The sequence below is a fragment of the Sarcophilus harrisii genome, chromosome 2, assembly GCF_902635505.1.
Source record: "Sarcophilus harrisii chromosome 2, mSarHar1.11, whole genome shotgun sequence".
NCBI classification, from domain to species: Eukaryota; Metazoa; Chordata; class Mammalia; order Dasyuromorphia; family Dasyuridae; genus Sarcophilus; species Sarcophilus harrisii.
Window position 1 is genome coordinate 597,031,971 of NC_045427.1, and position 11,708 is coordinate 597,043,678.

At 37.2% G+C, this 11,708-nt stretch overlaps 1 protein-coding gene across 1 annotated transcript; it reads left to right on the top strand.

Annotated features, from left to right (window-relative positions):
* Positions 1–3,981: 3,981 nt before the first annotated feature.
* GDF2 (growth differentiation factor 2) lies at positions 3,982–11,435 on the top strand. Its single transcript, XM_031956298.1, has 2 exons — positions 3,982–4,570; positions 7,963–11,435. The coding sequence occupies exons 1-2, from the start codon at positions 4,225–4,227 to the stop codon at positions 8,901–8,903; spliced, it is 1,287 nt and encodes a 428-aa protein (XP_031812158.1). The 5' UTR covers positions 3,982–4,224; the 3' UTR covers positions 8,904–11,435.
* Positions 11,436–11,708: the final 273 nt, after the last annotated feature.

Below are 11,708 nucleotides of genomic sequence, written 5' to 3' on the forward strand. Positions count from 1 at the left end.
TGAGAAAGGGAGAAACCTATCAGATAAGCACATAAAAATGTAAATATAACCATAAGATTTAGCCACAGGAATATGTCTATACGTGAAAAAATAAGAAATTTAGAATTATTTCCAAATAATTCAGTGTCTTGCAAACATAAGTTTTACTTGAGGTATTCTGATAAATGGAGATAATTTCAAAGGGAAAGCATTAGCATTAAGTAGGACCAGAAAGAGTTTTTTTGGTTTTTTTGTTTGTTTGTTTGTTTTTGCAGAAGATAGGCTCTTAGCTGAGACTTGAAGGAAGCCAGAAAGCAGACATGAAGAAAAAGTTCCAGGAATGAGGGACAACCAATGAAAATGCATAGTCTGGAGATGTTGAATCTCTTTTGAGGAATACCAAGGAAGCCAGTGTTCCTGAGGAGTCAGGAGATGAAAGACAGGAAAAGTAGGAAGAGTGCATGTTATTAAGGACTTTGAATACTAAACAGAAGATTTATATCTGATACTGGAATTAACTAAGCAACCATTGGAGTTTGCTAAATTTGCTAAATTGAGACACATGATATAACTGGAAAAATCATTTTGATAGCTAAGTGGAGAATGGACTACAGTGGAGAGATTTGAGGGAGAAAGAATAACCAGAGGGCTGTTGCAATAGTGTGGGTCATCAGGACCCTGCCCAAAAATGGTTGTGGTATCAGAGAGGTAAAGATGTATTATGAGAAATGTTATGATGATAAAATAAACAAAATTTGGAAACAGATTAGGAGAGAGAGATAAAAAGAGAAGAGGTAGGAAAAAAAGAAAGAAAGAAAGGAAGGGAGAGAGAGAGGGAAGAAAAAGGGAAAGAGGGAAGAAAAGAATGAGGGAAGAAGGGAAGGAAGGAAGGCAGAGAAGGAAGGAAGAAAAAAGGAAAGAGAAGAAAAGAATGAGGGAAGAAGGGAAGGAAGGAAGGAGAGAAGGAAGGAAGAAAAAAGGAAGGGAGGGAAGGAAAGAATAAGAGAAGAAGGAAAGGAAGTAAGGAGGGGAGGAGAGAAAGGAAGAAGAAAGGAAGGGAAAAGGAAGGAAGAAAGACAGAAAAGAAGAAAACAAGGAAGAATGAGAGGAAGCCAGTTGAATATGATATCAGGGCTATGAGCCTAGGTGCTTGTAAAGATGACAGTGCCCTTAACAGTAATAAAGAAATTACAAAAATGAAGGTTTGGTGGGAAAGGAAGAGGTAATGAGTTCAGTTTTGAAAATGATGAGTTTCAAATGTGCCCATGGGAAATTCAATTTGAGATGTCTAATGTGCATTTGGAGATACAAGACTAGAGGCCAAAAGTGTAGTTAGGGATGGATAAATAGATCTGAAATTATCTGCATGGAGATGATAATTGAATGGTTGAAAGTAAATGAGATAATCAGGCAAGAGAAGATGACTCAGGATAGAACCTTAGGAGGCATTCCTGGTTAGCAGATACAATCTGTATTAAGATCTATTAAAGAAGGCTGAGAAAGGGCAGTCAGACCAGTAAGAGAAAAATCAAGAGAAAGCAAAGTCATGAAAACCTAGGAAGAATAACATATCAAAGAGAAGAAATTCATTAATAATGTTAAAGGTAACACAAAGGAGATGAGGCTTGAGATTAAACAATTAAGAAATCACTGATAACTTTGGAGAAAACAATTTCAGTTGCATAAGGAGGTAGCAAACTAGACTGCAGAGGGTTAAAAAAGATAATAAGAAGAAAGAGGGGGTGTTGATTATAGATGGCCTTCTCAAGATGTTGAGCCATGAAAGGGACAAGAGATATGGGACTGACTGATATATATATATATATATATATATATATATATATATATATATATCATCTCTCTCATTAGAATGTAATCTCTGAGGATCAAGATTGTTTTTTGCTTTTTAAAAAGTTTATAATTGTTATTTTTTCCCCAAGTTAACACAATTTTATACATTTTTTTAAAAGTATTTAGTTCTGAATTCTATTCTCCTTCCCACCCCACCCCCAGATGATAAGCTATCAAATACAGGCTATACATGTATAATCATGTAAAACATTTACATATTAGTCTTTTTATACAAGAAGACTCATATTTTTAAAAAAAAGAATGAAAGAAAGAAAGTGAAACATTAGCGTGCTTCAGTCTGTATTCAGACAATAGTAGTTCTTTTTCTGGAAACAGTATGCCTCATCATTAGTCCTTTAGGATTATCTTAGATCAAAGCTTCTTAAACTATAAGTTGTGACCCCATATGGAGTTGCAAAACTGAATGTGGGGATCAAGAAATTAGGATTTCTTATTACTTAATCTTAGATTTGCATATCTGTTTTATATTGAATAAAATTTCTTGGATGTTGAATAAAAAAGTTGAATAAAAATTTCTTGTATGAAAAGGGGACAGGAGTGAAAAAGGTTAAAGAAGCCCTATCTTAGATCATTGTATTATTAAGAATAATTGTTATTCACACTTCTTCATCGTGCAATATTGTTCTTATTGTGTATAATATTCTCTTGGTCTTGCTCACTTCATTTTGAACCAGTTCATGTAAGTCTTTCCAATATTTTCTTAAATCGTCCGGCTCGTCATTCTTATACAATAATATGTCATTACAATCTTATATCACAATTTGATTAGCAATTCTCCAATTAATGGGCATCCCTTTGATTTTCAATTCTTACCCACTACCAAAAAAACTATTATAAATATTAATTGTTTTTGATCTAAAAAAAATAATCACCAATATTTAGCACAGTGTCCAGCACATAGTTAAAACTCAATAAAGGCTAATGGACTGATTGATTAGTGGATTTGACACTCCATTTGAAGTAGAGAGGGGAGAGAAGGCAAAGAAAATAGCAGCGTCCCCGTTGACTAAGCTACTATGGACTTCTGACAGCTTATCTCTCACCTCTACACCACCCCCCCCAAGCTGAGGGAGAGAATGAAAATGAATAAAAATAGTAGGGAGTGTGAGTGTTCCTATTCCCTCCTCCTTAACCTTCCACCCAAGAAGATTGGTTCAGCTAATTGCAACCTCTCAAAAGGGAACAACATAATGTCATTCATAAATCTTTCCCTAGAATAAACAACCAAACACCCACAACATTTATTTTTAGACTTGATCTTCATGGGGCTTTACTCAATATTCACATGTGACCTTTACCCCCCACCCCCTAAAGATAAATCCATATATAGATTCAGTAACAGGAAATAACAGTAACAGAACAGGAAACTTTTTACTTAAAAGGATAAAGGCGACACAAGCACACGCCTCAGGCTTATCGCCATTTTTCAGGTCACTGAAACCAAAACTGTTCATTTGGGGCTGAGGACTTAGACCAGAACCTCATGTACAAAATGGAGCGGAAACATTGCATAACATTCTCTCCAGAAGCAGGGTGCCTCACCTCCTACACACACACACACACACACACACACACACACACACAATCCTCCAAAGAACACACCCTCTGAAGGGACAATTGAAGACCAACTTGACACAAAACAGATATTGTTCCTGAACAAATAGTAGCTGTAGGCTGATAAAATGGGATTTTAAAGTTTATTTCTATTTTTTCTAAGTATATTTAGTGATAAAAAGCTTATTCTTTGGTGTTTGAATTTAACCTGATTTACACAAAATCTCAGAGGCTCTGGAGTCCAAGACTTTAAGCTCAGAGGTGTGACAAAACCAAGTTTATTTCTGTCCCCAATGAACCTTATCCTCCTGTATCCCCTACACACACACACAACCCCAAATTCAGGGGCCTGGAAAACTGAGCATATGACATTCCCAACCCCATCCCCCACCCCATCCCAATCCTCTTGAGCTCAGAGCTGGCAAGGAAATGAGGAGGGAAAGAAGGGGGAAAAAAAAAACTAATTAAGTAGCCGATAACCCCAAAGTGAAATGCGAATTCTTTACAGTATACAATGTTCTTCCCACAAGCCATTTGTGTTTGTCAGATGTTTATAGAATCATCATTAACTAAAACTAAGAGCTTTGGGAGATAAGAACCACTGAGGCAACTTAAGATAAGTTAGTTACAAGTGTATGGCCAGCTGGCTGACAACTGATGACTGTGGTTAGAAAAGCCTGCGGAAACGAGATGCTCCAAGGTTATTCCTTCATTTTCTCTCCCTCCTCCAGAATCTAATCCATCAACTGTCTCAAGCTGGAGTAACCTGGGCTCCTTTTTCATCCTGTTGGCAGACAGGGCACACCCCCACCCCCCAAAATGCCTTATTTTGCATTACTGGCTGGTCTGCTAACTTTATCTCTCTTGGCCTGCTGCGGGCGAGGTAAACCCCTAGAGGACTGGAAGCGGGTGCCTTCCATGGAAAGCACCAATAAATTCTTTGGGGAGGCTGAAAAGGGGGAGGATGACATGAGCTTTGACTTCAAAATGTTCCTGGAGAACATGAAGGTGGATTTCCTGAGGAGCCTGAATTTATCAGGGGTCCCTTCCCAAGACAGGACCAAAGCGGAGCCGCCTCAGTTCATGATTGATCTGTACAACAGATATACCACCGACAAATCGACCACTCCAGCATCCAACATAGTGAGAAGCTTCAGCATCGAAGGTATGCATAAACCTGGGAGAGGAAGGGTCCTCTTGGTATCCTCAGTGTCTAGCTTAGCATAGTGCCTAGATCATAAGAGCTGCTTAATGAAACTGTATTGGAACTCATTGGTCTATGTTGCATGGGTCTTTGCCAATGACCCCTCGATTTCTTCTGTAGTACCAAATAACAAGCTATTGAAGATGAGGACCTAGAGATGTTAATTTGAGGAGTCTCTCCTCTTTCTCCATATGAAAGAAAGAAAGAAAGAAAGAAAGGAAGGAAGGAAGGAAGGAAGGAAGGAAGGAAGGAAGGAAGGAAGGAGAAGGAAGAAAGAGAGAGAAAGAAAGAAAGAAAAAGAAAGGGAGAGAAAGAAAGAGAGAGAAAGGATGAAAGAAAGAGAGAAATAGAGAAAAAAGCAAAGAGAGAAAAAAGAGAGATAAAGAAAGAAAGAAAAGGAGAGAAAGAAAGAGAGAGAAAGGAAGAAAGAAAGAAGAGAGAAAGGAAGAGAGAAACAGAAAAAAGCAAAGAGAGAAAGAAAGAAAGAAAGAAAGAAAGAAAGAAAGAAAGAAAGAAAGAAAGAAAGAAAGAAAGAAAGAAAGAAAGAAGTCAGTGAGAATTTCCTTGGTTCTGCTACCCCTCAATTTCTAATTAAATAATCTATGGTTTCCTTTATGCAAGAATGGCTTATTTGGCTTGATGATCAGTTGTGGTAGCATGCTGATTCACTAGCCAGGAGACCTGGGTTTTATTCTCACTTCTTCCACTAACATGCTGTGTGAAGTTAAATAACTCTTTTTGCCTGTAGGCTTCCTTTCTCCTCAATACAAAAATGAGCGGTTTATTATTGACAATCGTTAGAATTCCTTAGATTTCTGATGTTCTATAAACCTGTGAATCTGAGAAATCAAAAGGGTAAATAGCTTGAGATTGTCTTAGTAATCAAAGTAGGTTGCCCTATCCTTCCCTACCAATCAGTTAGATTGAATGTGTGGACTTTGGTGCAGAAGATTTTTAAAAAGAATTCAAAGATCCAAATAAAAAGAGTTTTATTGATTATGTAGAAGGGTTGTTGTTCAGTTGCTTTCAAATGCATCAATTTTTCATAACCTCTTTGGGATTTTCTTAAACATTTCTAGAAGTATAGTTTGGTTAATCGGACAATTAACCTTTCTTTTTAGTAAGACTTTGGAAGAGGATGGCTTTGTCCCCCAAATATTTGCTTGACTTTTTTTTGAGGGGGGAGACCTAGAAACTGTCAGCATGGAAACTCCCTCCATCAAAGCAGACTAACATCTCATCAGCAACTTAGAGCCTGATTGTGAGCTCCTCAAAAGCAGTCTTTTGCTTTTTTTTTTTAGTATCCCTAATGCTTAGCATATTTCCTGACACATAATAGAAGCATAATAAATGTTTATTGATACACTTAATAAATATTGATTGCCTAAGAGAGATCCCTGTCATACTTTAATGTTAAGTACTTGCCCATGGTCATACAAGTAAGGAAAGGTAAAGGAAGAATTTCATCTCAGGTCTTCCTGATTTTAACATCCTGACTTTAACAATCTTAAAGTTGCCTAAAATCATTTGAAATGAATGTGACATGGATATTGGAGTCATTTGAAATATGATAGAAATGCAATGAGAGACAATGTGGAATAATAGCCAAAATAACAGCCTCAGAATCAGAAAGATTCATGTTTAAGTCCTATGTGAAACATGTATTGGCTGTGAGACCTTGGATAAAATATGTAAAGTATCTAAACCGAAGAAGTTGCTAATCTGTACTAGTAGAGGAAGCTTCCTCCCTGGAAGCTTTTCTACACCAATTAAATAAAAGTTCTAGACTAAAAAAGAATGTCAGACATACCACAGGGTAAATCATATTCCCCAAGGTCCAATTTAAGGGACATGTTATAAAATAAATGGGTGTTAGTTTTGCCTCCTGAGACTAGTGTTATCAGGGGGTTCCCCTAGATTGGAACTGCCTTATCATTACAAAAAAGCCTCTATTGCCATATTTACAGATGCAAAGTGAAGAAGGGGATTAAGGAAATGATCTGAGGAATTTAAGCAAAATTTCACTTTTTCCTATCCCCCAAGAAGGACGGTGAAGATCAAAGATTTCTTTTTTCTTAAATCACTCTGATAATCCTTGACTTCAATTAAGAGTATGTAATCACTGCTGATTGCTGAACCATTTCAGTCTCTGGATCAAGTTCTTTTCCTAACACTGGAATTTCACTTCCCCCTCCCACTCACTGCCCTTAAAAAAATTCTCAAGGTGCTCAATTTAAAGCTAGCAGCAATAAATCAGAGCTGCCTGAAAAGCTCCTAGGAAAACACAGGAATTCATTTCAAATTACATTGGACTCATTATGATATCTCATCCTTCTACCTTCATTTAAAGCAGTGATTTGAAATTACTTTATTTCTTTAATTTGAAGTTCTTTAAAAAATACTTCATAAAGAAATTTTATGATTTCCATCTCTGTAAAGGTAAACAGTGGATCAAACATGTCATTATTTGGTGCTGTCAAATCAATACTAAAATCTGGAGTGCTTGTTTTTTGTAAACCAAGGCATTATCATTATTGTCATGATCATTATTGTTATAACTAACATCAGTGTTCTGATTTATGAATTGCAAATCATTTCCTTAAGTGACAGGTAATGTCAGTTATTATCTATATTTTACAAATGAAGAAACTAAGATTCACAGAGGTTTTAGATCTTGCTCAGTCTTAGAGTTATTAACTGTCAATACACAGAATTCAGATTCAGGTCTTTTCATTTCAATGACACTGTTCTTCTCAATGTACCATTTTGTCTCATATATTAAAATTATTTGTGTATATGCCATTCCCTCCCTTCAGTAATCTGTAAGCTCCTTGAAGGCAAAATGGCTGTCTTATTCTTCTTTGTAATTTTCTCATACCATCAGACACAGGACATTGGATACAATTAGTGTACAATAAATATTTGTGAAAAGGAAAAAGAGGGGAATGGAAATGGGAAGAAGGGAAAGAGGAAGGAAGGAAGGAAGGAAGGAAGGAAGGAAGGAAGGAAGGAAGGAAGGAAGGAAGGAAGGAAAGAAGGAAGGAGGAAGGAAGGAAGGAAGGAAGGAAGGAAGGAAGGAAGGAAGGAAGGAAGGAAGGAAGAGATAGCTCAATACAGCAGTAAGAATTTGAGACACCTAGGACTGGTCCTTGGCTTTGTAATTACTAACTATGGGGTCTTAAGTAAAGTACTTCATCCTTTTGAGACTTGTTGTACTCAACTACAAAATAGAGGGTCAAGGAATGAGTGGCTGGACAAAATGAATGAATTTAGCTTTGGAGCCTTCAAGCAGGAAAACTAAATGAGCCAAGTAAAATAAATCAGGTCACCATGTATGTCTGTTTCTATTGCAGATGTTGTCTCTATGTCTTCAACAGACAGACATCCCTTCCAGAAGCACATCTTACTTTTCAACATCTCTATCCCTAGACATGAACAAATCACCAGGGCTGAGCTCCGGCTCTATATTTCATGTCAAAGCCATGCTGAGTTGTCCCATGAACTGAAAGGCAACATTGCCATTTATGATATCCAAGGTGGAACAGACTTCTGGGAAGGCACAGAGGGGACCAAGTCCTTCCTTGTGTCCCAGGTCATTCAAGAAAGTGGATGGGAAACATTTGAGGTGTCCAGTGCAGTGAAACGATGGGCCAGGTCAGACCCAACAAAGAACAAAAACAAACTGGAAATCAGAGTGGAAAGTCACATGAAAGCATGTGAAAAACTAGACATCAGCGTCCCCCCAGATTCCAAAAACTTGCCTTTCTTTGTTGTGTTTTCTGATGACCGCAGCAATGGCTCAAAGGAAGCCAAGATGGAGCTCAGAGAAATGATAGGTCATGAGCAAGAGAGTGTGCTCAAGAAGTTGTCCAAGAATGTTAATACTCAGGAAGAGGAGGAAATGGAAGAAGAAATAGAGAATTTCTCTGTCAGGAGATCATTTTCATCCAGAAACAAAAGAAGCACAAGTCCCAATAACCACTGCCAGAGGAGCTCTCTTCGAGTCAACTTCAAGGATATTGGATGGGACAACTGGATCATTGCCCCAAAAGAGTACGACGCATATGAATGTAAAGGAGTCTGCTTCTTCCCTCTTGCCGATGATGTGACTCCAACTAAACATGCCATTGTTCAGACATTAGTGCATCTAAAAAACCCCATGAAAGCCGGAAAGGCCTGCTGTGTGCCCACCAAACTAAACCCAATCTCTATTCTCTACAAAGATGATGTTGGAGTGCCCACTTTAAAGTACCAATATGAAGGAATGAGTGTGGCAGAATGTGGATGCAGGTAGTACCTGATCACCTGTTGAGCCAGGAAACAGGATAATATTAACATACTGTTCTGGAATGGAAGGAGAGGGGAGGTATCAAAAGACTTGCTCTTTTACAAAACTATATATTGGTGCTGACAATGTTAACTGAAGTTTGGGAGGGAGGAAAGAAAAAAATCTAAGACTCTAAAGCTGTTTCTTGGAACTAGTTATTTGGAAGCACCACCACAATGGACACTTTTAGCTCTATATCCAGCCAGGACTTTGGTTGGACTTTGAAGCGCCCACAAGGAATCTTGGGGAAACAGAATTGGGTGGTGGAGGATGTTAAAAAAAATCAGGGAAGCAGATGAAATGGAGAACAGGGAATGGGCAAGGAAAATAACACAAAGTCAAAGAATTGTGTGTTAGAAAAAATATTATTGATTATAAAGAGTACAGATGGATCTATAATGTAATCTATGAAAATAGACATCAAAGGGAATAGGAAGTAGGAAATGAATGTTACACATGGACAGCAGTGTTCCTAAGTAGGTTATTACCTTGATCTAGGGCACACTCCATGTCAGAAAACTGATTAACAATTGCTGCTTTATGGAAAGATGACAGTTAAGAATGTATATGTTAAGAATGCAGAATTACAATTAATTACCACTAGACCCCAACATAGAATTCACTTCTGATTGAATGTGTAGACTCAGGCTGGGAAATTCTGACTTCAAAGTAGATCAGGGTATAAAGTAAAATAAGCCTCATCTGCCACATGTCATCCCAATAAAACCTTTTCAAGGATTTTGAAGCCCAAACTTTGTCATTGCCATGGCATAGAGAGGATGGGGCAAATGGGACCAGCAGTTTCTCTGCTGGTCCACTGCATAATCAAATGGATATTATTTGTTGTCAGACAAATCCTAAGGGGTAACAGTGTTACATGGTATTGGATGGTATGTGCAGGATGGTTCAGTTCAGAGACTTCAGTTCCTTTCAATTATTTATTCAACATAGTTGACCTTGTATTTCCTTTGTGCACGAAACAGTTTTTTTTTCTTTCTAGTTTTTCTTTGGGAGAATTTAAAGAGAAGAGAATGACTCAGTCTTTAATTCACTGAAATAAATGTGTGGGAGTTAGAGATGTCATGCTTTGGACATGGTTATCCAAGATGTACCTATTTTTACCTTCTTTATGACACGTACTTGAATGATAAGCAGTCCAGTCTTCCGTCAGTTAAGGCTCACTGTCCTCTGAGGAACTCTTGGTCTTATCTCTCCTTTCTGATAAAAAAGCTTTACCCCATGAAGTACATGCTCAGTATTTCTTCAAGCAATAGGTAGTGGAAATGCTAATATTTATCAGCTTCCTTTCCAGGTTTCTTAAGGGCAGACAGCTTTTTTCATGAATGATCTTATTAAGAGAAAGTGAAAATGGGAAGTTTTATGTTTCATCAATTAGATAAGTCCACTTTTCTAACATTGGAATAGATTAAATGGGCTGTCTTGTCAAATTAATTTGGGTAGAACTCCACAATATTCTTACAGATTTTGTTATAACCCCAAATAAAACCGCTGACTACATGATCTTAATTTGTGTCAAGCTTCATGGGGATGGGGAAAGGGGAAGAAGGACAAAGGAGGCTTGCTTGCCATCATCTCCCTCACCCTATTACCACCATCAGGATCTAGGGTGGCATTTCACCCACATGTAATCCTGATCACTCATCCTGAAAGAAGGGGCAAAGACATGATAGAAAAACATCTAGAAATCCAATATAAAATGGATAAAATTTGAGAAATGAAATGGCAGTGTCTTTTGGGAAAATTAGAATGCTATCTTACACAAATCCTTACCTTACTGTCCAGATAACCGAGCATTTATTCAATATACTGATGGATTTTGATGAAGGAAGAACCTAGATCTATTGATCTACTACCTTTAAATAAATGCTTGTTTTAAGCCAAAAAGATTTTGTGGGTGAAATAAACCACAATATTTACTACTTGGGATCCTCAGGAGAGATTCTGTTAACCTCTTAAGCCACTTAGAAACCCACATTTAAACATCCATACGTAACACTGTCTTCTGTACCTAACAACAGCATAAGTAATTCATCATGAATTAAGATTGTGCTTTTTGGAATCCAAAGGGATCTCAGCAGTCATCCAGGATACCATCTGCCTAAGCAAGAATCACTGTTACAACATTCTTGATAAGTAGGATCTTGAGGATCTCCAGTAATGGAAAACTTATTACTTTCCAAAGGCAGTAGTCCACTTTTGGACATCAATAATGTGCACTTACACACTGATTTGCCCAGACTCCCTTATGGTGGGCACAGGATAAGTGAGGTGATCTACCAAGGTTAGACGCCACAGAATAGAACTTAGTTAATAATATTCACTTGTATGCATATATAGTGTTTTGAAATTTATATAGCATTTTTACTGATGAAGAATCCTAAATCTTAGAGAGACTTGATCAAAATCAAACAGATAGCAAGAGTGAATTTAAAGTAGAACTTTAGTAAATATTGATTGATTGATTGACTGATTGATAAAGCCAGGTTTCTTTTTTAAGTTTAATTTAAATTTTTCTTTCAATTAACAAAACCTTACCTTTCTTCTCTCTCCACTTCTCATTCTTATTAATAAAGGAAGTTAAGCAAAGCCATTGTAAACAAAACAAATTTCTCCTTTGGTCATGTACAAAAAAAATAGGTCTTAAAATGCATCCTTCTGTCAGTAAAGGAGTAGCATGGAATTATGGTTGGTCATTGCATTGATTAAGATGCTTAAGTCTTTTAAAGTTATTTGTCTTTCCAGTGTTGTTGT